Genomic DNA, 27,614 nt, shown 5'->3' with positions numbered 1-27,614 from the left:
ACCGTCGTCGGTTCCGATGATTATCTCGACTCTCCAAACACTCTATGGACGTCCTGACGTGGTCATCAACTCTCTTCTGCAAAAAGTGCGTATCACTCCAGCCCCTAAACCGGAAAAGCTGGAATCATTGATATCTTTCGGTCTCGCATGCCAGAATCTTTGTGGACACCTACGGGCAGTCGGTCAGCAGGCCCACTTCTCCAACCCAGCGCTACTGCAGGAGTTGGTTAATAAGTTGCCAGCGAATATTAAGTTGGATTGGGCTCTTTTTAAGCAAAAATGTCCAGTCGTCGACCTTGGGACATTTGGAGACTACATGGCTCAGTTAGTTGTCGCCGCAAGTGACGTGGCGCCTTTCCAACCATCTGATGCTCCTAACGCTAGTTCGGAGAAGAGAAAGGGTAAAGAGAAGCTGTATGTGAATACACATTCCACCGGTAACCCAGAGGACAGCGCAGGAAAAAGTTACCAATCCAACAGCCCCGGAACCAAACAGTTCTTGGGAAAACCGTGCCCAGTTTGTGGAAAACTAGGGCACAAAGTTCGAGATTGCGACGATTTCCAGAACTCCAATTTGGAAGACCGTTGGAAGCGTGTGCAGGAACACCACCTATGCAGACGGTGCTTGATAGCACATGGGAAGTTTCCTTGCAAAGCGACGTCGTATGGGTTGGAAGGATGTGAAGAGCGACACCATAAGCTGTTGCATCCAGGCAAACCGCAATCAGCTGCTCCAGCTAGGAATCCGCCAGCGATCGAAACAATCAACGTTCATAGCACACGCAAAGTAGCCACGCTCTTCCGTATCGTTCCTGTGACGCTGTTTGGCAATCAAAAATTCGTTCATACTTTTGCGCTATTGGACGAAGGGTCTTCATCTACCCTTGTCGACGCAGGTGTTGCTCGTGAGCTGGGAGTGCAGGGTGAAGCATATCCGCTTTGCCTTCAGTGGACTGGCGAAATCGAAAGAGCAGAGGACAACTCACAGCTGATTCATATTGAAATCTCAGGACGTGGGTCGCAGAAACGACATGTGCTGAAAGCAGCTCATACTGTGGAAAAGTTGTGCCTTCCTAAACAAAGTCTGCCTTTTGAACGATTGTCTGAAGAATTCCCGTATCTCCATGGTTTACCGGTCGATGGGTATAGCAACGCGGTTCCAACCATTCTGATTGGTCTAGACAATACGCATTTGAAAATTCCCCTCAAAATTCGGGAAGGTAGAATTGGCCAGCCGGCTGCAGCGAAAACAAGATTAGGTTGGACAGTCTACGGTCCGATATCCAATGCAAATTCCCCGTTGGAACATTGCCACTTTCATCTGAGCGAAGAAGCTCGGAATTCTGATGAAGTTTTGCACGATCTGGTGAAGGATTTTTTCTCAATAGAGAGTGTCGGCGTGGCTGTTGCTCCATTGCTCGAAGGCTCCGATGAAATGCGTTCTAGGAAAATTTTGGAAGATACTACAATCCGTCTGCCATCCGGACGGTTCCAAACAGGGCTACTGTGGAAGCACGATCACATAAATTTTCCGGATAGCAGGCCCATGGCGGAGAACCGTATGAAATCCTTGGAGCGTCGTTTATTACGAAACCCTGAGCTTTTCGACAACTTAAAACATCAGATTGTGGAATACGTGAAAAAGGGATATGCGCATAAAATTACCACCGAAGAAATGCTCAACACAGACCCAAGGAGAGTCTGGTATCTCCCTTTGGGGGTAGTCGTGAACCCTAAGAAGCCTGGGAAAGTTCGCATCGTATGGGATGCAGCGGCGAATGTTAAAGGACAGTCACTTAACTCCGCTCTGCTTGCTGGACCAGATCTTCTAACGTCTCTTCCATCGGTTTTATCCCGTTATCGCCAACGTCAAGTTGCAATAAGTGGCGATATACGGGAGATGTTCCACCAGTTCCAAATCAGACCGGAGGACAGACAGGCTCAACGATTCTTGTTTAGAAGCGACTTATCCAAGGCGCCAGACACCTACGTCATGAATGTTGCTACCTTCGGCGTGACCTGCTCACCCTCTGCGGCACAGTTCATAAAGAACCGAAATGCGAAGGACTTCGAGACTGAATACCCTGCTGCAGCTACCGCAATCGTCCACAAACATTATGTGGACGATTATTTGGATAGTCTGGATACCGTCGAGGAAGCCGTGGATATGGCACTCCAGGTGAAAGAGGTTCACGCCAAGGCTGGGTTCCACATACGGAACTGGATGTCCAGTTCTAAAGAAGTTCTGTCACGGGTCGGGGACTCGGCAGAAGAGCAAGTGAAAAGCTTCTCAGCACATGCCACTTCGTCATCAGAACGCGTTCTTGGAATGAGCTGGTTTCCGGAAACAGACGAGTTCGCATTCAGCGGTTTGTTTCGAGATGAGTTGATGCCATTACTCCAAGGAGACGTCATACCGATGAAAAGACAACTTCTGCAGGTGGTAATGAGTATTTTTGATCCGCTTGGCCTAATATCGCTTGTCGTGGTGCATGGAAAAATCCTCATTCAAAACGTTTGGCGAGCAAACATTGCGTGGGACGAAAAAATCAACAGTGAACAGCTCAGTGAATGGCGTCGTTGGATCAAGCTATTGGGCCAACTTGATTCCGTTCGAATACCACGATGCTATTTTCCAGAATATCTTCCAGAAAGCTTCGGAACTCTGCAACTACACGTACTTGTGGATGCCAGCGAGGAGGCGTACGTGACAGCAGCCTATTTTCGGATAGTGGACCGGACTCAAGTTCGTTGTGTCTTAGTTTCCTCGAAAACCAAGGTAGCTCCACTGAAACCATTGTCAGTTCCCCGTCTCGAACTACAAGCTGCATTGCTTGGAGCAAGATTGGCGAAGTCGGTCACAGAAAACCACACATTGTGCATCAAGCAACAGTTTTTCTGGAGTGATTCAACCACTGTCCTTTCCTGGTTGCAATCCGATCAGCGAAAATATCGGCAGTTTGTAGCGTGCCGTGTATCGGAAATCCTAGATTCCACAAAGGTTGATGAATGGCAATACGTTCCCACACGAATGAATGTGGCCGATGACGCCACAAAGTGGAAAGAAGGGCTCCAAATCGACACTGGTCATCGCTGGTTCAGTGGACCGAGATTCTTGTATGATCCCCCAAGTATGTGGCCGCAACAGAAGAAACTTTCTTGCCCTACTGTGGAGGAGCTTCGACCAATACACATCCATAAGGAAGTCATCAACGAGGCGTTGGTACAATTTAACCGATTCTCAAAATGGGAACGATGTCTACGTACTGTAGCTTATGTCCATCGGTTTATCGATCAACTGAAGCGGAAGAAGCATGGAGATGTATCGGAGGTGCAGCTTCTGCTCACCCGTGAGGAATTACAGCGAGCAGAACATACGATAATCAGGTTGGCACAGATGGAAGTCTTCGCGGACGAGATCGCAACGATGCAAGGAAATCAATCTTTGCCACCAGATCGACGTCATCGGCTGGAAAAAACTAGTAGGCTCTACAAGCTATCGCCTTTTTTTGGATAATCAAGGAATCGTTCGCATGGAAGGTCGAATCGATGGGTTCTGTGAAGCTGCATACGAGTTCAAATATCCTGCCGTGCTGCCAAAGAACCATTATGCGACTACGCTGATCGTAGATTCATACCATCGTCGATTCAACCACTGCAACGGAGAGACGGCCGTGAATGAAATGCGGCAAAGATTTCACTTGTCGGAAATGCGTGCAGCTTTCCGGAAGGTTCGCAAGCTATGTATGTGGTGCAGGGTGTTCAGGGCAACGCCAGCAGTTCCACGAATGGCACCACTACCGGACGCTCGGGTCACTCCACGCGTTAAACCGTTCAGCTTCGTCGGAATAGATTACTTCGGCCCGCTTTTAGTTGTACAAGGCCGTCATGAGGTGAAGAAATGGGTCGCACTCTTTACATGTTTAACCATTAGAGCTATCCATCTCGAGATTGTATCCAGCCTGTCAACTGAATGCTGCAAGATGGCTATACGGCGGTTTATATCGCGGAGGGGGGCACCTTTGGAGATCTACAGTGATCGGGGGACGAATTTCGTCGGAGTCAGCGGAGAACTGCGAGAGCAGCTGAGATCCATCAATACGGAACTAGCTACGACTTTCACCAACACTGTTACACAATGGCGCTTCAATCCACCAGCTGCACCGCATATGGGGGGGTCTTGGGAACGTATGGTTCGGTCCGTTAAGTGTGCACTTGCTTCGCTATCAGTTGAGCGCAAACCTAGCGAGGAAGTATTGGTCACGTTGCTCGTAGAGGCGGAATCGGTGGTGAATTCGAGGCCGTTGACCTACATGCCTATCGAGTCTGCGGAACACGAAGCTCTAACTCCGAATTGCTTCATCATGCTGAGTACGAGTGGGGTGAATCAACCTCCGACGCAACTCGTAGACGATAAATTGGTCTTGCGTTCGAGTTGGTTCTTATATCAACGTCTTTTGGATCAGTTCTGGACACGCTGGGTGAAGGAATACCTTCCCACCATTACGAAACGAACCAAATGGTTCGTTGACACAAAGCCGGTCTCTGCCGGCGATCTAGTGATCATCGTTGAAGATCGACTACGAAACGGCTGGATTCGAGGGATCGTACTACGTGTATTCCCGGGACGAGATGGCAGGTGCCGCAGTGCAAACGTGAAGACATCAACCGGAGTTCTACGTCGCCCGGTGTCAAAATTGGCCGTCCTGGAAGTGGCTGATACAGCTCGTGATGACACGGAGCAATACGGGTCGGGGAATGTTCAGGACGGCGCCGTAGCCTCCTAAATATTTCCCTAGGGGTGCGTGGTACCAACAGCAGGGAGAAAAATATTAAAGTGTACAACACATCTACAATACACACAATACTACACGATCGCTTAGGAACACATAGTCAGTACTGAAATAGACACCACAGAAGACGCACACGGATTAGAAGAACAGAAAACTAAATTGTCAGTGAATTTATTGTACAGCAAAGTTAGTTGGACAGGATTCGAACATAAAACGGACTAAAAATGTAAGTTGCTGTTTAAAACTTTGCATAATATCTAATATTTTGTAAACCTATGAACTACTCATGCCTTAAAACTACTTATGAACTATTTTTGAACTTATAATTAATGAACCTAATACAAATTGCAGCTAAAAGCAAACTCCACATCATAAAAAAAACGAGTTTCGCTCTTTGGATCTCCGAAATCATCACCTGTCGCAACAATGCCCTTTTAGCCAAACTTCGAATTTTTAAGATCTAGAGAACCTAACAATCCGTTCGCGTTAAATAATTGGTTGCGTTTGATGGATTGGTTGCATTCTGAACAAAATTTCAGCTCAGGATTCTGTTTGGTTCTCTTAAAATTTCGAGGTTTGGCTTTGGTTTCTAATCATCTTAAGTGCATCTTAATGCTGAATTTCAGATAATTTGGCCGACAAAAGCCCCAGGTGCCTGAGTAAATCATCAAGATGCCCAAGTAGGTCTTTAACGTAATCGAGTTTTTTCAACTCTTAATCCTTTGAATTTTCTTCATAAAAATAAAGAATTCTCTAAAGCAAACAAGTTCAAGGTATGAATGAAACAAGGCCACACATGTAGAAGCACTTACTTAGGGATCACTCACAATTTCAAAAACACCAAAAATTATTATTTTTGACATCCACCCACCCACTCGTGCGTTTTGTATGGATATTCTACACATTTTATAAGCTGTAATAGCTTGATCGTTATTAAAATCGTAAATGAGCTTTTATTCAAAACTTTGTCGATTAGATTACTAGTGGCATAATTAAAGCTTTTATAAATAAAGGCTTGTTTTCATGATTAGTTGTGGTATTCAGCAATTACAGCAGAGTTCTAATCCAATCTGCAATAAGTAATTAAACTTTGATTCAAAACGTCGAGTAAAAATGATAGAGAAAAGTTCAAAAAATATTAGCCCTGATAGTGCGAGAGCAAAAATTCAAAAAAAATTTGAAACATTTTTAAGAAATATGGTGTATCATAGTAGACATTAAATCATTAATGTTTGAAAGATATTTGTTCAAAACTGCGTATGCCTCATGGCAATATCATTTAACATAACAACTTTCTATAACTTATTTTGGAGGTTGGTTTGTAGATTTCAGCTTGAAGATGTTCGTTCAAAACGATTTTCCCGGTGATCTTCTCAAATTCCCGGTTTTTCCCGATGGATTCAAATTCCCGTCTTTTTCCCGCTTTTCCCGTTTTTCCCGGTTCGGTGGCCACCCTGACGCGGGTTGCGGGCTGTGATAAAACTGCTCTTACAGCCTATTAATCTTGTTTAAAGCTATTTATTGTACAAAGTATAAATAACATAAAGTTCAGCTTACCTCAAACACATTAATCCTACACCTTCGGTTTCTTGGGCAAAGAACCAAACGCAGATATGACGGTCCCTTTCGTTCCGGTGGCTGTTGCAGTCAGCGTTTGAGCTATGATTCCAGCCGGTTTAAGGGCAGTGGCCGTGCCAATAGCTCCTGGAGCAGCTCCCAACACTCCTGGCTGATCCCACTTCGATTTGCGCTTCTTCGAATCGTCCGGATCCATCTTTTTGACACCGACCTGAATTTCGGTCTTAGCACTTTCCTTTCTGGCTTTTTCCACCTTTTCCATTTCAAGCTTTTGCGCTTTGGCCAATTCTTCGTAGTAAGACTCTTTGCCCCACTGGGAGGGATCGAAAATTTCCGGTGAATAATTTGTCCCCAGCTCGTTAATGTCGCAGAATTGGATCAGCTTCTCGTAAATGCTCGGATTGCGAAACTCTTTCCGCTCCTGGATAATCTTGTTGGTGTCCATATTTGAGTTGCGCATTTTCTCGTAAAGGTTCGCTATCTTTTCCTGCAATTCCAGTGAGCATTTCCCTTTCGGTTCCGGAGGCAAACTGAATCCATACAATTTGGCCCTGTCTATCTTTTTTGGCGACACGGAAGTTTCCGCTGCTGGAGTTTCGTCTTCGGACATGTCCATCCGTTCCTGATCCCGATGTGGGGAAAGATTTTCGTCATCAGAGACAACCGTGTCGTCGAAGTAGCTAACCAGGCGCAAGGCTTTCTGTCGAGAAGTGAAAGACTCATTGGAACCACTAGCAGTCGTTGCGGAAGTTGTTGGCTTCGAAACGGCCAAAGTTGCCACGGGTGGTGTGATTGAGGATTCTGATGGATCACGCATCGGTGTCTGCTGTCGGGAACGTGCACGGTTCTACAATGGACACAAAAGCCCTTCAATAAGTTGGAATCAAACAGAAATAATGTTGCATGTTACCTGCGAGGAAGAACTCTCATCATCCGAAGCCATCATCGATCCGTCGTCCGATTTGTGGTCGTCTTCATTTTCGGAATCCGTGTATGTGGCCGTCAACGATGCCAGGGCCGAGTTTTTGGCACTCATTGTCAAGCGGGATACCAACTATTATGAATGCACAGCTAGAATTCAACTGTTTTTACTTCAAATTGCAGCAATTTAATGTAAAATAAGCGAAACGCACTCGAAAATCCGCACGACGATGATTTTTGATTTTGACGTTTCTTTGTTTGGATGACATGTGACACGCACACATCTGCAAACACATTAGCCCTGTTCAACGATTTGTTGCAATCGTTATCGAGTCACGCGTATGCTAGAATAAGGGCGCATTCTCTCAGAAATAAAAATAGTCACAGAATTACTAAAGTTTATGCATTAATGACTATTTTCTATCTGCCTCTCTTTCATTTTGCTGTGAATTTTCACACTAACTGTCATTTCGCCTGGGTTGAAGCTTAGCGATGCTGAATTGACAAATAGGAATAAAATTCCCTGCAGAATGAAAGAAAGGCAGATAGAAAATAGTAATAAATTACTTAAATTTAGTAATTCTGTGACTACCCGTGTTTCTGAGTGTTCAGACTCGTATATAGTGGTTATCACGCCCAATGGTATGGGTGCCCTAGTTGAGAAGTAGGTGTGAACCTTAGAGGAAAACAAAATGCACTCTGTCTCGAAAAACACCCAGAATCCGGGTATAAATTTTTCAAATTGGGTAATATTTCTGTGGTGGGTTCCGTCTGCACTTCTTGACATCTCGACCGAATTACTTCACTTCTTAGAGCAGCGCCTACTCGGTTGATTCAAATCTACCACATCTCCTTTTGTTCAAAATCAAAATGGCTCAGAACAACCCCCGAATATTCCGTACAAATTTCAACTGTAATCCCTCATCAAATCTCAAGTGCTATCGGTATTATTCCTACCTAAATTATGTTAATCTTTGGCTTGTATAGTTTGCTGATAATGGTACGATGATGCTCTATTATTTACCATGTCATCCTTTGTAACCTGGAAATTTGACCCTTGACCATGATCGAAAATTAATGTCGTTATTTTGCCTTCAGACCCTGAAAATCAATAATTCAATGTGCCTTCTCTGGTTCAATGCGTGTTTACCACGTTGTCCATTCAGGTATTCCTTCCTTTACGTTAATCGTAAGGATCATCTTTCATTTTGCCTTCTCCTAGCCAACACGTTATCAGCGTGTTGCATGTTAAGGACTTTGATTCTGACTTCCTTTCTCCGAATCAACGCCTCTTCACGTTGTCCGTTAAGGACTTCAACTAATTATGCCTTCTACGAGCAAAAGCGTTGTTCGTTAAGGACTTTGATTTCTTATGCCTTTTACGAACCAACATGTTGCCAGTGTGTTGCTCATTAAGGTATTGACTCCTGATTGCCTTCTCCAGACTAACGCACTTGCACGTTGTCCGTTAAGGTCTTTTACTTATTCTTGCCTTCTTCGAGCCAACGCGTTGGCGCACGTTGCTCGTCAGGACTTTTATAATACGTGCCTTCTCCAAATCAACGCAACTCAACGTTGTCCGTTAAGGTCTTTGACTTACTATTGCCTTCTTCGAGCTAACGCGTTGACGCGCGTTGCTCGTCAGGACTTTGACAATACATGCTTTTTTTCGGACCAACGCATCTCTACGTTGTCCGAGTTTTACTTGTTCAGGGATTTTTTTCATCTCTTCAGAGAACTGAAATGGAAGCACTCTCTACTTTTGTTGTCCTTCTTCACTTCATGTGACTCAGCATCATATGCTAGAACTTCAGCTAAACTAGATTTCACAAATGGCTTCTCAATTTCTCAGAAATGCTTCAAGATTTTCTTCAGCAACTTATCTCAGTAATTTGACAATAGGCGGCCATGGTAGATCAGACATATCCTGGTACAACCGGGAAGTCTAGAACAGTTAAAGAGTTAACAAGAGCGTCTAGAGAGACAAAGTATATACTCCAAATCTCGATTACTTTTTCAAATCGACGTAAGTAACTTCCATACAGAGAAAACTAATTCAGAAGAATCACAACCTGTCTTCTAAAACTGTTTTAAAATGAATCACCTTTTTCACATTTTTTCACCGTGTACATTGCTTAAATTTTGCATACAATAAGCTCGCGTTCAAAAACTAGGGAGTTCCTGTTATTTCCCACAAAAAAATTATAAGAAAATGATAAGTCGATTTATTCAGTTACTTTCGACGTTTTTCTACCAGTGTAAAATCGGCTCAAGTAGTGTTTTGTTTTGATTCGTGGTTAAGCCACTTTGTCTCTCCATACAGCGGAGTGGTGAAAGTAGTGGTTAGGTAGCGAAAGTTGAAAATTTTACTTTCATCGTTTTGTAATTCCGGAAAGTAAACGTTCTAAAAGTGAAAAATCGAGTTGGTTTAAAGCAAAATGTGTAGAATTTCGTCTGCGAAACACGTAGAATCGATAAAGTAAGTTTGTATACTTTTTTGACTTGAGTCTGTTTGAATAAGTTTTCGAGAAATATACTTAACCTTGTGTATGAAAACGATTAGCGATATGTCACCTACGCACGTACGTATATTTCTGGATCTACACATTCACCCAACGGCGCCAGTGCATCTGATGGTCACGCCAAATATATCCGTCGATTTAATGTTCACATCCGCGTCCAGGAGTTCACAACCGTGAATCGAACATTCTCGAGAACTCTGTCCACTCGTCCACTCGTTTTACAAAGTATCGAGGGCATTTCCAACGATCTGATCCCGAACAAACCCTTCGCCAAGATTGAGTTACCGTCGCTGTTCAACAACGATGGGCGCTTGAATACTTCGATCACGATCCTTGGCTACTCGATGAAAAGGTCCTCGGAAATTGTGTTTTTCATTGTGGCTGCATTATCGTTCACCTTTTCATTCTTTGGATAAATTATGTTGTTGCTGACGCCTATCGGAGTCTAATATAATCGATTGTGATTTGAATCCCATCCTCGTCGCCAATATGTGGTGGGTTCCGTCTGCACTTCTTGACATCTCGACCGAATAGGGTCCTAAAGCCTTGTCCCAATTTTGGTGCCAAACGCTTAAGTTTAGGTCAAAAACATATGTTTACTCAATTTTCTAATGTTTTCCGATGGTTTAAGTCCAAAAAACATTTTTTTAGGTTTTTTTTTAAATTTAGTCACACCCCTTGGTTTAAACTCAAATTTTGGGTGTATTTTGTTTTCCGTGTCCCTTCCGAAATGTCAGAAAGTAACAACCCCGGTGTTAAAAAGTTGAACCCCTGTGGCATTTTTGTCGACTAAGCGAACGTCAAACATGATCTCAAATGTCAAGGTTCATTTATGGATCCAATTTTTGAATTAAAGTTTTAATATGATATATCCGTTATTTGAGCGAGAAAAAATGCTAAAGTAGTTGCAGTAACATGCTCTTTCGTGATATTAAATGAAAACAAGATTTCATTAAACATTTTAGGACCCTATTACTTCACTTCTTAGAGCAGTGCCTACTCGGTTGATTCTAATCTACCACAATTTCCATATGCATTTTGATGAGTCTGGAAAGGGTGTGTTAGTTTCATTGAGGAAAACAAAAACAAACTGTGTATGACGAGTCCACGTATGTTCAAATGTCATTAAGCTCTATAATTTGATCGGTGTTCAGACATACTGAACCGAGCGTTTTTTAAGCTACACTCAGGCAAATTAAATACCGAATTTCATAAACGAATTTCATCCCCTTATGAAGCATTGAAAAATCTATAAAAGCCGCTTTCAAAAGGTTAATATGGATTTCATACCATTGGAATGATACTCATAATAGGGTCCTAAAGCCCTGTCCCAATTTTGGTGCCAAACGCTTAAGTTTAGGTCAAAAAAATATGTTTACTCAATTTTCTAATGTTTTCCGATGGTTTAAGTCCAAAAAACATTTTTTTAGGTTTTTTTTAATTTAGTCACACCCCTTGGTTTAAACTCAAATTTTGGGTGTATTTTGTTTTCCGTGTCCCTTCCGAAATGTCAGAAAGTAACAACCCCGGTGTTAAAAAGTTGAACCCCTGTGGCATTTTTGTCGACTAAGCGAACGTCAAACATGATCTCAAATGTCAAGGTTCATTTATGGATCCAATTTTTGAATTAAAGTTTTAATATGATATATCCGTTATTTGAGCGAGAAAAAATGCTAAAGTAGTTGCAGTAACATGCTCTTTCGTGATATTAAATGAAAACAAGATTTCATTAAACATTTTAGGACCCTATTGAGAAAATAGTTGAACATAATGAAGGTTCACAAATTTCATTCCGTGCCTTATGATTTTCATTGCCTACATTAGTCATTTCCTTAATGATACCAAGTCGAGTCTAGTACACGACACTGAAGACGGCCTTACAGTTGAGGTCGAAATACGCGTATCTGTCAAAGGATACAAACTCTAGTGGAATTGAATGGTATAGTACTAAATTCGGTTTTTCATCTACTTATAGGTATTCTACTAAACAGCTCGAAGATTTATTATCAAGAATAATGTTGCTTCTCAATTACAACACGCTGTATTGTACCCAATACCTTATATTGTACATTAATGGTTTATTCCATGCACTGAATGGTACGTTTTTATCCGGGATATGCTATATATTGCTTTAACAAAAAGTCCAGTCATGGGAAGGAACTACGACAATGAACGATTGTTAAGATAAAGAAAAATGTAGAGTATAATAAACCTACACTGAGAACAGCGTTGCGGTTGAAAATACTATATCAGAGGGTTAAATTAAATACACAACGCCACTTGATTTGTGCAGACTACATTCGCATTTATTTAGAATATTTTGTGCATTCAGTTTTACCATGGCACCATTTGTATAGTAAAAATTACTATATCATGGTTAAAAACTTGCAGCAGGCCAGAATCGAACCGAGGATCTGGCGATTGCCAAGCGCGAACGCTAGCCGCTCGACTATCGACGCGGTTGGATTGAGAGGGAACAAAACGCTAATAAAAAGCGTTCATGATAGCTCAATCGTGGTTGGAATAGTAAATTTAAAAACACGTTCATGGTTCTCATTACTGCAACGCTTGTTTCAGTGTAGAGCAATAATCAATTTTACGTCACCTATATTGCAGTTCGTCGAAAAGTCCGAATACACTAATTGCATATTTGTTAAATATCTGATTTGTGTTGGAAAATGGCTGAACCAACGTGCAAAAATCAGATTTCCTTTTTTGTCGTATGTATTAAGTAGTCAACTAATTATAAAAAAACGAATGATGAGATAATAATGTGTGTCATAAAAAGTAATGTAGTTTATACTGCTGATAGAAGGAATTCTTAAATGTTTGTATCAATGTTCATAATGCTGTTTAGTGAAATGAGCAAAACACAACATTGGCATGATTATGATCAATTCATAAGGTGAATCAATGAAATGCTTACCGATTTCTTGTGGCTGATAAACATAAGGGAAAATAATGAATATTCATGGTTTAAATGAAAGTTTATTAGACTAATAATGTTTAAATGAAAGCGTTTTTTTCTCTTATAAGAAGGTGAAATCAACTCACCTGTAAAAAATCTGAACTGCTACGGCAAATGAAATGTAATATGTTGTTGACAAAATGTTAATAAAATCTAAAATTTGTTTCAAATAATTTATTTATGAATCTCACTCGTTTGAAATGAACTTGAAACTTGGGGTTCCTTGCATTCAGGCCTGTTGGAAGCACTACACAGAGGACAACAAACGGCGGACGAGAAGCAAATCACGGACCGGAGAAAAAAATAAAACACCGGCATATTTTCAGTTATCTCGATACGAGGGGCGCTATGCATTCAACACTTTTGTCGAAGACGTCAATTTTCTAGGTTATCAGGATCCTGAGATATGTGTTCAAAAAATATCATGCTCACTAGCGCCATCTGGTGAAAGAATTCCGAATATATCAATAGAATAGATCATCACATGTTAGTCCTCGAACTACTGAACAACTTTGTCGAAAACACAATTTCTATAAAATATCGGGGTTGTGAGATATTCTTGATTCAAATATTGCATTCAGACTAGCACCATCTGATGACAGAATTTTAAGTTAGATGGACTATCATATGTTAGTCCTTGACATACTGAACAACTGTGCCGAAGACACAATCTTGCTAAAAAATCAAGATCCTGGGATATTTGTGCTCGAGAAGTTGCATTGCGAAATGTCTTCTCCATCGGTTCCCCCGGGAAACAATCCGATGGCCACTGGAAGGTTAGGATGTTTTCAAAGTTTCATTTGTCACTGACCAATTGGTACCGTTGTACTGAGGCAATTTACCGAAGACATCAATATTCTATCTTGTCTAGTTTAAGATTTATAATCAAAATTGCTCCGCGTGTACTCAGTACACGATGCGACCGCTCGTGTGACGGGCCCGGTAAAAAAAAGTTACACGAGCGGTCTGGTGTACTGAGTACACGCGTAAAAACTTAAGTTAGAAACACGATGTTTTAGAATACTTTTTGTTGATTTTTTCGAAAAATGTCTTCTTTTCAAGCAAGAAGAAGAGTACATCGTGGAATAGGACCAACACCCGATTCAATTTGAAGGGATTTTCACTAGGGCGACTGACGGTGCTTAATATGTGGATAAAGTATCATATTGATATTTGTTGAGAGCAGCATCTGTAATTACTAACCTAAAATTAAACACCCAGAATTGTATAAACATACTTACCCTAATAACATATATACCTTGATCCCTATTGTGATTTTGCAATTGAACACATATTGCAATTTCAGAGATAACTTTCCGTTCTGCGGTTGAACAGAAAGCTACCGCAGCTGTCACATTACTGATTTTCGCAAAGCATCATCGCTCGGCTGCTATGATACCTTGGAAACCGTGCTGATGATTGTTGTTTTCGGCTGTTTTTTCAAAGCTGTGGACTCTACTAGCATACTTTGATTAGATGGTATCGTTCAATGATACAATGATTCTTAAGTCTGCGGTAGAACTTTGACAGCTGCGGTAGAACTTGGCGGCTACCGCAGAACGGAAAATTTTCAAAAGAAACGCAATACATTCGTGAACGTTATACAGATAACCAACAGAAAGTACCCTAAAATCAGTCGAATAAAAGCAATCGTGAAGTGAAGTGCGCGTTTTACACTCTCTCGAAGTCTCACGGTCCGAGAACCAAGTTCTTACCAGTTTTTCGCGGTCAAACCAAGCTTGTCCGTAGTCGAAGCTCTCCCACACGTGTCCGAAAGTGTCGAAGGCCAGAGTCCGGTCGATTTTCGTCGTATTTCGCAATCTTTTCCCGTAACATTTTGGTGCCGAAACCCGGGATTGAGGTTGCAAGATAAGTGAACCTAACCTCACCACCACGTGGCTCGAAGGTTATCTCGTGCTCCATTGTTCCAACGATCAGGATCTGGTTCATTGGCTGATCGAATCGTCATCGCATCATCTCGTCGTCATCGTCGTCGTAGCCGCTGACTGGTCATCACCATCAGCGTGGCTGTGCTCCTCATCGGTAGCACATCATCCTCATCATCATCTTCGTCGTCGCCGTCGTCATCTCGTTGCCGATTGCTCCAGTAGCAGCAGTGTGCCCTATCGGCATAACCATCATCGCTTCGTCGTCATCATCAAGAGTCTCCGTGCAGCGTGCGCCGGACGAGAGGTACTCAGCGCCCAAAGGGGAGATTGTGGTAAGGTAGCAGCAGTAGCGGAAAACACAGGTACTTGATTAATTTTTTCGGTGAACGGGGTGCGAGGCAACTGCCAAGCAAACCAAGTTGAAGCTTCTTTACCGTCGGTGGACAAACATTTTGGGTTCCGCGAATGTCATCAAAAAGTTCAATGACGAATTTGATGCAACCAAGCGAGATCAATTGCCTATTCGCGTCCAACACCTTGATGCGTTGTGGCGTGAATTTGAGGAAACTCAAGAAGAAATTGAGGTTCTGGAGGATGCACAAGAAGGGTTTTTGCAAGAGCGGGAAGATTTCCAAACCCTTTAAATACTGCGAGTTGAAAGCGTCGTTGCAAAGTAAAATGCCCCCGCAACAACCTGTAGCACCCCCCACTCCCGTACAACCAATCTCTTCGTCAGTACCGATCTCGTCGTGCGTTCGTCTGCCAGAAATCAAACTGAATGAGTTCTCTGGGAATCTCGACGATTGGGTTTCGTTTCGCGATCTGTTTGTCTCGCTCATTCATACGAGCGTGCAGCTTACGCAAGTACAGAAAATGCACTATTTACGTGCTGCGCTTTCTGGCGAAGCAGCTCGCATCATTTCTTCGCTCGAGATTTCAGCCAATAACTATCTCGTAGCTTGGAATCTGTTGAAGGAACGCTTCGAAAATCCAACTTTACTAGTGAAGCGACACATGTCTGCATTGCTTTCGATTCCTTCACTAAAGAAAGAATCTGCGCAGGGTCTTGCAGATCTTGCCGATGAATTCAATCGTCACGTACAGCTGCTGGATAAACTCGAAGGGGCTGAGAACCACTGGAATTCTTTTCTGGTCGAGCGACTAAGCCAATGTCTCGACCCCGTTACACTCCATGAGTGGGAAACACTGGTTTCCAAAGATGGTGAATACCCGAAGTTTCAAGAACTTCTAGAGTTTATCCACAGAAGATCGCGTGTTATTCATACCCTTAAGCTCTCCCATTCGGCAAATACCCAATCCGAGATAAAACATCCCAAATCACGAATCTTTTCCCACGTTACTTCGGACAATGTTCCCAAATGTGTCAGCTGCAAGCAGGCACATTTCCTGTTCCAGTGTGAACAATTTCGAACGCTCTCTCCCCAACAACGGTTCGAAGTAGCGAAGAAGCACGGCCTGTGTCTTAACTGTCTGAAGGGAACACATCAAGCGAAGAATTGCTCCAGCGGTTCCCGTAAAAGTTGTGCAAGGAAACATCATTCATTACTACATCTGCCACCGTTTTCATCAGTTCCTGGTTCTCAACCAGCAACAACATCAAGTAGATCCGCTGAAGCAAGCAATAGACCATTTCCGTCAGCTCTAACCCCCAGTTTTAGTATTTTTCTTCGAAAGACAATCATCTATAATGAATATATATGCTTTCAGATCTTGTTTATATGCACTCCTGATTTTCTTATAAATTTTTAAAAACGTGGATACTCACCACATTTTTGAAAATAACTCGAGATGCGGCACAGTTTGTTCAACCCTATGGGTATACAGCGTGGTGATTTTGGATCTCACCCCTGCATTGGGATGTTTATTTAGATTTGGAAACGTCAAACCAGATCTGCGATCAGAATGACTGAGATCTCGATCAGGGCGCCCCGAACCAAAACTAACCTCAAATAACTTTCTTTGCTAACCTCAACTTTGCGTTTTATCGGTCGGATCTCAATTTTTGCTGGAAGCAGAGGAATAATATGGAAATAATGCAAAAGTAGAATACTAAGAATCAATGCATTCCAGCAGGAAAAAATATCATTTCCCTCTACAGATTCAAAATTCCCGAAATAAAAAACAAAACTATCATTCACCCAATAGTTACAGTAATCGCTATTTTTCATTATAAACGACTTCCGATATTATTATTTTTGATATTCATGCCGACAAATGCTTTATCAAACTGTTGCTGATGATCCGGAAGCTTCCCGCCTTGAGTGAGCAATCTTCCGGACCATTCAAACTTCGGCGGCAGAAAAAGATCACGCACGACATCTATTCTATTTGAACTCAGCAGAACTTTGAAAAGTTCGACGGTTGCGGGAGAAGACAAAAATTAATCAGGTGGTCACGATGGTCAACATTCTGCAGCAGAGAAGGAACCCTGGAAGGTACTTCCGAAAAAAAAACTCTATTTCATATCCATCCTTTATTTATCCTTTGGTGAAGAATTTGCGGGTTTGCTGTTACACCCGGTACTATATCAGACCGGACATTATAAATCAGCCACTCTCCCGTCTCAATCCCGAACGGAAACCGCTCCCATCAGCGAACTTATCGAAATCTTCTGGCTTCGCGTTCGGATTCCAGCAGCGTCAGGATTTCACCTTCGCGAGCCGGGTCCTTGGCGTTGCGGATGATCCGACAGTTCTGCTCGCTGAAAATTTCACTTTCGCCTGGCCCACTGACCCTGGGAACCGGTGCGGCCGAGAACATTGATAAGTTGAGCCAAAACGACAGTCTTATCCATGGTTTTGTTTTTTTTTGTACATATGTGGCCACTAGTCAAACAAAACGGCAAAAAAAGATGATAACGATCTTGTGAAATGAAATGCCCACGATGAAAACATAAACAAAATCATCTGTCATACCAGCTGATCAAAAACTCACCACAACGTGATGGCAAAATCATAAGGGAAAAAGGGGTCTCCGTTTTTTTCGGGGTGAATTAAATTCTAGGGGACCGAGGGGTGAAGTAACGTGCCGCCAGTTTTTCATTGTTTTTCAATAGCTAGAGGCTCCAAAACATATCGGTTCCTTAGGAAAGTTTGTTCAGTAAATTGACAGGAAGCATATAAGCCAACAAAAAATTTCACGGAAATGGTCTATTCGCAATCGTGTCAAATGTCGCATTCCGTTCCGAACGTTGTCGAAAGCTCTCCGTCGGTAGAGCTCGCCGTTGCCTCACCACCTGTCTCGTCGTCGTTTCGTTCGAAGTCGTCACGCGGTAATCCTTTCCCAAGTTCGTCGGTTGATTTCGTTGCCAATTCTCCATCCACTTCCTGCCAAAGTGCAGATGTTTCTACCCAACCTCGTCAGTCAACGGTCATTCTGTCACTGACAGCAGTGATAAAAGTGAAAGATGCAGATAACCAGTATGTTTGCGCCAGAGCCCTATTGGATAGTGGATCACAGCCAAGTTTCATCTCTGAATCACTGTGTCAAAAACTCCGTTTAAAGCGAATAAAGCTGAATTCACCGGTCAGTGGGATCGGACAATCTATCGTTAATGCGCGTTACGCTGTGACGCTATCGCTAAAATCTCGTTTCGAAACCTACACTGCTCAATTAGACTGCCTAGTATTGCCGAAGTTAACCGTTGCATTGCCCAGTCACCACATCGACGTCTCGCGCTGTAGAATTCCTAAGAATCTTCCTCTCGCTGATCCACAGTTCAATATCAGTCAAGGTGTGGACATCATCGGAGCTGCCCTGTTCTTCGATCTTCTAGAGCACGATCAAATCTCGCTCGCCTCTGGGTATCCGACTTTGCAGAAAACGGTTCGTCTGTGGGAAACTAGAGCAGCAAACGCCCGATATCACTAACAAGCAGTCCTGTAACATCTGCGTTGAAGATTGGCTCGATACCCAGCTTCAGCGATTTTGGGAAATCGAGAACTTCGATACAGGTAAAGCATACACTCCAGATGAACAATACTGCGAAGATCACTTCCAAAGCACTGTCGCCCGTGACAATTCAGGTCGCTATTTTGTTCGTCTTCCTCTCAAGGAAGAAAAACTGTCGATGCTTGGAAATTCGCACAACACTGCGCTCCGAAGGTTCCAACAAATGGAAAAAAGGTTTGCCATCGATGAAGGTCTGCGTCACAGTTATAATGAGTTCATGGAGGAGTATGAGAGGTTGGGTCACATGGAGTTGGCTCCCGTCGTGTCGCGTTACCCCCAGTTTTTCCTCCCACACCATGCCATCCAGCGTCCAGAGAGTTCGACCACCAAAACCCGTGTGGTATTCGACGGTTCCTGTCGTGGAGCTGCCTCACTATCGCTGAACGAGGCTCTATATGTCGGACCTACTGTTCAGCCTGCGCTCTTTTCAACTGTCGTTAATTTTCATCTGCCTCGCTTCGTCATAACAGCCGACGCAGAGAAAATGTTCCGGCAGATTTGGGTCCACCCAGATGACCGTAAATTCCAATAAATCCTCTGGCGTGGAAGTTCAACTGAACCGATCCGCACGTATCAGTTAAAAACCGTCACCTACGGTCTTGCAAGTTCGCCGTTTCATGCTGCTCGAGTCTTAAACCAGTTAGCCAACGATGAAGGTCATCGCTTCCCGCTGGCGGTGCCAGTGATACTTAAAGGCACCTACGTAGACGACGTTATTACCGGACACGACGATCACGACATAATGGCTGAAACTTGTAAGCAGCTTAGTGATATGATGAAATCCGGCGGTTTCGTACTCCGTAAGTGGGCTTCGAACTACAAAACAGTTCTTATCCACATTCCTGAAGAACTTTGGGAAACCTCTGCAGAATTGGAGCTCGATCGCTCGGAAGCTATCAAAACCTTGGGATTGTTATGGTTCCCCCAACGGGACGTTTTCAAGTTCAAGGTCCCTACTCTACCAGATCTTCCCGTCGTGACTAAAAGGATTGTCGTTTCAGAGATGTCCCAACTTTTCGACCCACTCGGACTTCTTGGACCAGTGGTCGTAAAAGCCAAGATGTTCATTCAGTCTCTCTGGGCAGCTAACTTGTCGTGGGATTCTGAGCTTGCAGAAGAGTCAGCAACCTGGTGGAAAAATTACCGTGCTGACATCAAACAGCTTCAACAGCTGGTAGTCCCGAGGAGGGTACTGTGGAACTCTCAACACAAATATTCGATCCACTGTTTCTGCGACGCCTCACAGAAAGGCTATGGATGTTGTATCTACATCGTATCGCCGGATGAGCTAGGCCAGCTCCATTCGCATTTACTCACATCGAAGTCTCGTGTCGCACCTCTACGGGTACGTTCAATTCCACGCTTGTAGCTTTGCGCAGCTCTCCTCGGAAGTCAATTGGTGGATAATCTCCTGGCTAATACTAATATCGATGCGTCAGTCACGTTTTGGACCGACTCGTCTATCGCACTTCACTGGATCAAATCCAGATCGAATTCCTGGAAGGTCTTTGTTTCAAACCGAGTCGCGGAGATTCAGCGGCTGTCGAAGAATTCAACGTGGATGCACGTACCGACTGATTTGAACCCTGCTGACCACATCTCCCGAGAAATGCTTGCAAGCCAGATCCTTACAGACAAGCTGTGGTGGCATGGTCCAGCGTTTCTCACATCCCCCGTCGAACAGTGGCCAAAGTGTGCGGTTTTGATGCCGACCAAGTCGGAAGTGAAAGAAGAGATGCGTCCGTTGGTATCCCTACCTTTGATGAGCGAAGATGCATCCATCTTCAGCAAATTCTCTGAATTAGCCAAGCTAATAAGATTCGTCGCTTACTGTTTTCGATTCCGAAACAACTGCAAACTTCCCAAGAATCAACGAATTCTTTCATCACTGTCGTCTGAAGATGTGGATTTTGCACTAAAATCAATGATTCGCCTTGCCCAGTGCCAGGAATTTCCGACAGAAATAGGCTTGTATAGCCGCAATAAGTCAGACAGTACGGTCAATATCGCATCGAAATCGCCACTCAAGAATCTCAATATTTTCATGGACGAATTCGGACTTCTTCGGATTGATGGACGGCTGAAGAAGCTGAATGCCCCTTTCGACACACGTCATCCGATTCTGTTACCAGCAAATTATAAACTTAGCTGGTTGATTGCAAGGTACGTACATCTGCAGACTCTTCACGGTGGACCTTCGCTGTTACTCGCTACAATTCGTCAACGCTTTTGGCCACTTCGGGGTAGAGACTTGACTCGTAAGGTTGTTCGTCAATGCGTTACCTGTTTCCGACGCAATCCAACACCCGCAAGTCAGATTATGGCACCGTTGCCATCAGTTCGCCTCAGACCGGCCCGAGCCTTACGCTGGGATGGATTACTGTGGGCCGTTTTACGTTCGTCCGCTAATTGGGAAAGGTACGTCGGTAAAGGTTTACGTCGCGTTGTTCGTCTGTTTGGTGGTGAAGGCCGTACACCTTGAAGTTGTGCTGGATCTGTCGTCCGTCGCTTGCATCGCCGCAGTCAAACGCTTCGTGGCGCGTCGCGGTCGTGTTCTCGAGTTGCATAGTGACAACGCGACTACGTTCGTCGGTGCCGATCGCGAGCTCCGACAACTACGAAAGGAGTTCCAGCTGCAGTTCAAGTCACCGGAATGGGGCGATTACTGCTCCGGAAATGGAATGACCTTCCGCTTCATTCCTGCACGCTCTCCACACTTTGGAGGCATTTGGGAAGCTGGAGTGAAATCATTTAAGTATCACTTTCGTCGTATTATGGGACAAAAGGCTTTCTCCATGGACCAGCTCCTAACTGTCGTAGCCCAGATTGAATCTGTCCTTAACTCCCGTCCCCTTATTCCCATTTCCGATTCTCCCGATGATCTGTCCTGATGAGACGCCCATCCGTAGACGTTCGGAAGGGTCAACTGGTACTACTAAAGAACGAAAACTACCCTCCGATACAGTGACCTCTTGGTCGCATCGTAGAAACCATTGCTGGTTCAGACGGCCGAGTCCGTGTCGTTGTAGTCAAGACGGCTTCGGGAGAATACAAGCGGGCTATCACCGAGATCGCCGTTTTACCAATCGACTCCGACGATGAAGAGGAGAAAACCTCGCTTCTACCGTCAACTAGCGACGCGGTAGTTGGTTGAAACGGACGGTTTCAACGGTGGCCGGCATGTTGAGAGCAGCATCTGTAATTACTAACCTAAAATTAAACACCCAGAATTGTATAAACATACTTACCCTAATAACATATATACCTTGATCCCTATTGTGATTTTGCAATTGAACACATACATTTGTGAACGTTATACAGATAACCAACAGAAAGTACCCTAAAATCAGTCGAATAAAAGCCATCGTGAAGTGAAGTGCGCGTTTTACACTCTCTCGAAGTCTCACGGTCCGAGAAACAAGTTCTTACCAGTTTTTCGCGGTCAAGCCAAGCTTGTCCGTAGTCCAAGCTCTCCCACACGTGTCCGAAAGTGTCGAAGGCCAGAGTCCGGTCGATTTTCGTCGTATTTCGCAATCTTTTCCCGTAACAATATTATTGTCGCACCACCACCAAACCGGATCGCGCCAATGAGACTAGCGATGCGCCTCAACTCGCCGCATTTTGACATCAGTTTTTTTATGTGGCGCTGCATTTTTACGAAATTTATGAACACAGCGCACTATTCACATATTAGCTGCGACGCACGGGGCCCGAGAAAACAATAATTTTTAATAAATAATGGGCTTGATTTCAACCGGATTACATAATATATAACTTCAAAAATGAAAAAAATGACACTGTGACGCTCAGTGTATTAATACAGCGCACTGTTGTCGCGACGCTTGAAGATTGAGAAAAAATAATCAACAAAAGATGTTTGTCCTTATTTCTATTTCCGGATCCATAATAAAGGTTGGTTTGCTACTGACAAGAAAAGGAATTGCCTATCTCGATGCGTGGAAAATTTCTTCCCAGAAATGGTCCAGAAAATCACATATTTCTGATCGCAGTACGTAGCTGAGAAGAGATGTCATTTCAAAGGTAGCTCTCTGTAGGAAAGGATTTGTTCACAAATTTCATAACGCCGAAAATTACCATTTTTGACACCCTTCCTCCTCCTTGTAACGCGTTTTGTATGAATGTTCTACGAATTTTGTATGAGCTGTAACATTGTGAGGACACTCAATAGCATACTTGGCTGAAGAATGCAGTGCCACACTTGAAAATTGATTTCAAAAAGCGGCGAGTTAAGGCGTGTCGCGATCCGGTTTGGTGGCGGCGCGACAAAAGAATCCCATGATAATTAAGTAAAAAGGGAGCAAAACCGTGGTTGTTCCTCTCTTCTGGGGAATGCCGCTTGTCCTACTGATCAAATGCGCTAGGCTCTCGCACCCTTCTCTTTTTAGCAACAAGATCAAATGGGATTTTTTGTTTATTGTTTTCCTACGGAAGCGGTTTCCGTATGAAAACAATCCATATGCGTGCGTGTGCAGGAAAGAGAAAGGTACGTCATATACGTCAGATAGCCAAAACACAAATTAACTCGCCGAATAAGTATAAACTTATTCGGCGAGTTATCTGGATGGAACCCCCTCATTGCAAAACATCATCGATCGGGCAACTCGCCGACACGAACGGTCGCTCCCTCGTTCGATGCAAATGTGTTAGTTTGTTGTTTGTTGCGTGTGAAAATCAACACCAACGTCAACAAAAAAGGTTTCGATCGAGCAGAAAATCTGTGACTGACGAGCAGAAGGCAGAGAAGCCATCAGTTCCTGTTTGACTGGCGTGAGTTAGGGTTGTCGCAAAATCTCAATTAATCGATTAGTTGGTAATCGATTACAGTCCAAGAATGCCGATTATCGATAACGATTAATCGACTAGTATTTTACGATTAATCGAATTAATCGACCTTTTTTTCTGTCAATATGAGTTCTAACTACTATAAGGTATACACTCAAAAAAATCCAAACGTCATTGCTACGTGAAAAATCACGTAGATCATTCCATATTCATTTTGCCTCCACTTCACCTGACTAACATAAAGATCACTAAGCCGTTCATAACCATCAAATAATGAATCGGTAATTGTTACTGAGCTAACCTATCGCACTTACGTGAAATTCACGTAAGTGTCTAAGTTCATTTTGACATCTGCATATTGTACGTACATTCGGTGTTGAGCGCAAATCCTAAGATGGCGCCCGCTTGATTTTTGCAGAACTTCAGAAGCTGCTGAACTTTAAATCCTGTGTTAGATTGATTTTAAGGTAAATATGCTTTGAATACTGAAGAACCCCTGCATTACTTCATATTTTACACCTGATTTTTAACCTCTATCAATTATAGCACGCGAAGGCTGCAACAAAACAGAACAAACTCACTACATTTGGGAAACAAGATTGACAATGCTCAGATTGAATATAAAAATATCACAATCTTTTAGTTTTGTTTACATTTTCCAATTGAGAATTAGTTTTCTTCCAAAGCCTATTAGAGATAAGGTTGGTCTTTACTACCTATGATTAACGTAAGAGCTACGTGAAAAGTGCGATGGAAAAAAAACCACGTATGTTTTCACGTAACAATGACGTTTGGATTATTTTGAGTGTACACCGGAGTAAGCCAAAACGGGTGGGGCAACATGAAATACTAAGTTTTAAACAAGATGACAATAAGTGTTAGCAAGTTTTTTGTTTCGTAAAGTTATTTTAATTTGTTAGCACAATGTTTTTGTTAGCAAAAAGCAAACTGAACGTCACCAATAGTATTAATGTCCACTTCGAATAGATTAATTATTTGAATGGGCAGTATCAATGACGCAGTATGTCCGTTGGATCACATCCGAGATATTATTGCGTCTATGCCATATGAATTATGACGCGGCTTTAAGCAAAAAATGCCAAAATGTGATACCACCACTACAGGTTACGCCTTTGGTTTCCATCATATGGGCTAATGGATTATGCCCTCCCATCGCGGCAAGGTCGCATAACCAAGGGGAGGGGTTAATATTTCAAGTTACAGCTTTAACTCATATTCGGTTATTGGCTTTTCAAAACTATACTTTGACGAAGGTCTGTTGTGAAAAAATGAAACAAAACTGTGCAACCGTTTTTGGAGTAATAAGCTTTTATGTTTTTGGTACAACTCCAGCCGTGACAAAATCTTAAATACTTGAAAAACATCATATTGTAGTTTTTGGAATTCCCGAAGGGAACTCAACCGATTCGAATGATTTTTTCAGTGAAGCTTCTTATTACCTGACATTGTATAGTCCGCATTTTTTTGATAAATCGACTAAAAATAACATGGTGGCCTAAGAAATTTTATATGAGTAGTGTTGGTCCCCCAAGGAATACCGGAATGTATTCAACCAAACACAAAATCCAAAAATAGAAAAGTTTTTTTTAGACCTTGTGAAAAAAGGTGCAAAAATATCGAGAACCAAAAAAGTTATCACAATTTGAATTTTGTTTTGTGGTGATAAGATGAAGCTGCCAATAGAAGGGATAAGAATTATGCTTGGAATTATTCGAGTCGTTTCTGTTTTGATGCTATAGTTTTTCTTCTTCGGATTTTACTATGAATTTCTTTTGGGATTCCTCTAAAAATTCCTGCAAGTATTCATCCAAGGATTCTTGTATAAATGGCTTTGGTAGAACATTTAGGGATTGCTTATGGGTCTCCTTCTGAAATTTCTTCAGAGATGGCTGCAAGTATTCAAGAATTCTTTAAGAAATTTGTTTCAGGAATTCTCCAACCATTGCTTCAAAAAATATCATTTGGCTCTTCCAAAACATTTTCATGTGGTTCTATCAAGATTTCCTCCAGGAAATACTTTCAAAGTTAAAAAAAATCTATTTGACGTTCTCGAAGTATTCCTCCAAGCAATTCCTAGGATTTTCCTTTATAAATTTATCCATTGATTCTCCTATGCCGTATTCTAGGAATTGTTCCAGATACTTTTTTCAAGGGATTCTCCATATTTTACAGTCATTTCAGTTCAAATCGGCTAGAATTTCCACATGTTTTTTTTATTTCAGGAATCCCTTATTTGTTCTTACAAGATTTCCATGAAGTCTACCGATAGTTCTTCAACAAATATATCCTAAAATTCCTTCCAGGGTTCTTTAGTAAAACAACAAGTATTATTCCTGAAATTCTTTGAAGAATGCATGTAAAAGCTCATCCATTACATTGATACATCTGAAAACTCCTCCTGGAATTGACTTTTTTTCAGAATTCCTCCAGTTATTTCTTCTGGGGTTTCATCAAACATGTCCTCCAGATTGTTTTCCTCATACGATTTTTTGGGGGAATCCCTTGAACAATTCCTAGAAAAAATCAGGAGGAATCTGTAGACTACTCCTGGTGGAATTCTCGGACGAATTTCTGTTTCTTAGGGCATATACTGCACGTGCACATAGAGGACGTCGTGTACGGTTTCATGAGGGTTTTCTTGTGGTGCGTTCCATAGGAATCCTAGATGAAAGTGATAGAGAAATATTTTGGATTGTTTTTGGGAATCGCTAGAGATCAATGAGACAGTTTTTTTTTTCTTTTTGGAAAATGCCTGGAGGGGTCGTCTTGACAATAATGCCTGGAGGAGTCTTGAAATGAAATCCGAGACAATCTCTACCAACTTCTTGGATAAATTCCATGAATCCTTTGAAGAAATGCCTGGACCGAAATAATTTAGGAAGGAATCCATGAAGAAATTTCTGAGGCAATCCCTGAAAAATATGAAGGAATCTCATATATGAGCTTCATGTTGAATTTCTAGAGACATCTACATGGATTACACAGCTATAAATGGTAGGTGTTCAGACAGACCGCACTAGATGATATTTTTGCCTTGCAAAGATAAGTCAGAGACTCCGTCAATTCTGATTTTTCTGATGCTATTTTGATACAGATGTTTCACAATACAGAGAAATTTCATTGTTACAGCAAATAATGCAATTCTTTGTTATTCCGAACGCTTGGGGTACGTTTTTCTGAAATAAAAAAAACACTTAGTTCAGTCTTTTTGAACACCGACCAAATATTCCTAGAGATCTCTATGAAAAAATCTTCGCAGTGTAATTCCTGAAGCAATTTTTGGATTTATCTGTGGAAAATTCCATAAAAAATTTTAATCTAGGAATTCCTGGATAAATTGACGGGAGAATCACTCTCGAAATTTTTCATGCAATATGTTTTAAAAATTCTGGAGAAATTTCTGTAGCCCTATCTGTACCGATTCCATGATCCTAGGTTGTACGTTTTTTACTTTTGTATAAAAAAAAAAATTCGTACACTGAGGAAAAAAATATATCGATTTCCATACGAAACGATTATGAAATTTTACCAGAAGAAAATATTATAAATTTCATACGATGGCGTTATGAACGAATTAGCTTGTGGTATAGTATGCTTTTTGCAGTACAGTAGTATAGATTCCATAAATGTTTCGTATGAAATCTATGAATACTTGTTATGAACATCAAATTGTACTCGTATGAATCTCAATATATTTGAGTATGACGCTTGTACGACACTTTATGTAATTTATTTTATATTATTACGACTTTTGCAGTATTTAAATTGTAACAAGACGTTTCTCGTAGTATTTTTTTGTCGTATAGAATATCACTTATAGCGTCCTTTTCATTCTAAACACGACCACTTATTGGAAAATGTTGTTTGCAACTTTTTAAATTGATTATAAATGAGCACTTCAACATATGAAAACTATGCTATATTTTTGCAAAAAATTGACAATAAAAACATCGTTCACTTAAAAACATACATTTCGGTCGCTGTTTACAAATCAACAGTTTGCATCCCCGTTGAAAATGACATCCAATTGAATATTGCCGTTGTCAGAACTAAAATCACCTGGCAGTTCGGCACCGCTCCAGAAAGCTTCTTTGAGATGTTGAACAGATTCTGAAGAAGATAGTCGATTAATTATATGAAACAAATC

At 42.1% G+C, this 27,614-nt stretch overlaps 2 protein-coding genes and 1 pseudogene across 2 annotated transcripts in view; 1 reads left to right on the top strand and 2 right to left on the bottom strand.

The window, feature by feature from the left end:
- Positions 1–6,295: 6,295 nt before the first annotated feature.
- Positions 6,296–7,558, bottom strand: LOC5570868 (SAP30-binding protein). The gene is made up of 2 exons (XM_001659332.2): positions 7,282–7,558; positions 6,296–7,218 (listed from the first exon to the last, which is right to left on the bottom strand). The coding sequence occupies exons 1-2, from the start codon at positions 7,405–7,407 to the stop codon at positions 6,367–6,369; spliced, it is 978 nt and encodes a 325-aa protein (XP_001659382.1). The 5' UTR covers positions 7,408–7,558; the 3' UTR covers positions 6,296–6,366.
- Positions 7,559–17,175: 9,617 nt separating this feature from the next.
- On the bottom strand, positions 17,176–17,548 carry LOC110675533 (annotated as a pseudogene).
- Positions 17,549–23,410: 5,862 nt separating this feature from the next.
- Positions 23,411–27,614, top strand: part of LOC5570869 (ran-binding protein 9) — a 75,723-nt gene continuing 71,519 nt past the window's right edge. Inside the window, exon 1 of the mRNA XM_021843960.1 lies at positions 23,411–23,429. The gene's annotated coding sequence lies outside the window, so the exon portion shown is untranslated. The remainder of the gene's footprint in view (positions 23,430–27,614) is intronic.

The sequence above is a fragment of the Aedes aegypti genome, chromosome 2 (assembly GCF_002204515.2).
Source record: "Aedes aegypti strain LVP_AGWG chromosome 2, AaegL5.0 Primary Assembly, whole genome shotgun sequence".
Taxonomy (NCBI): domain Eukaryota; kingdom Metazoa; phylum Arthropoda; class Insecta; order Diptera; family Culicidae; genus Aedes; species Aedes aegypti.
Note: the sequence above shows the minus strand (reverse complement) of the source record. Positions and strands in the feature narration are given on the sequence as shown.

Coding starts and splice junctions, on each gene's coding strand:
- LOC5570868 (XM_001659332.2), bottom strand. CDS start 7,407: ATGAGTGCCAAAAACTCGGCCCTGGCATCGTTGACGGCCACATACACG. Junction 7,219..7,281: donor ATGAGAGTTCTTCCTCGCAG/GTAACATGCAAC, acceptor TGTCCATTGTAG/AACCGTGCACGTTCCCGACA.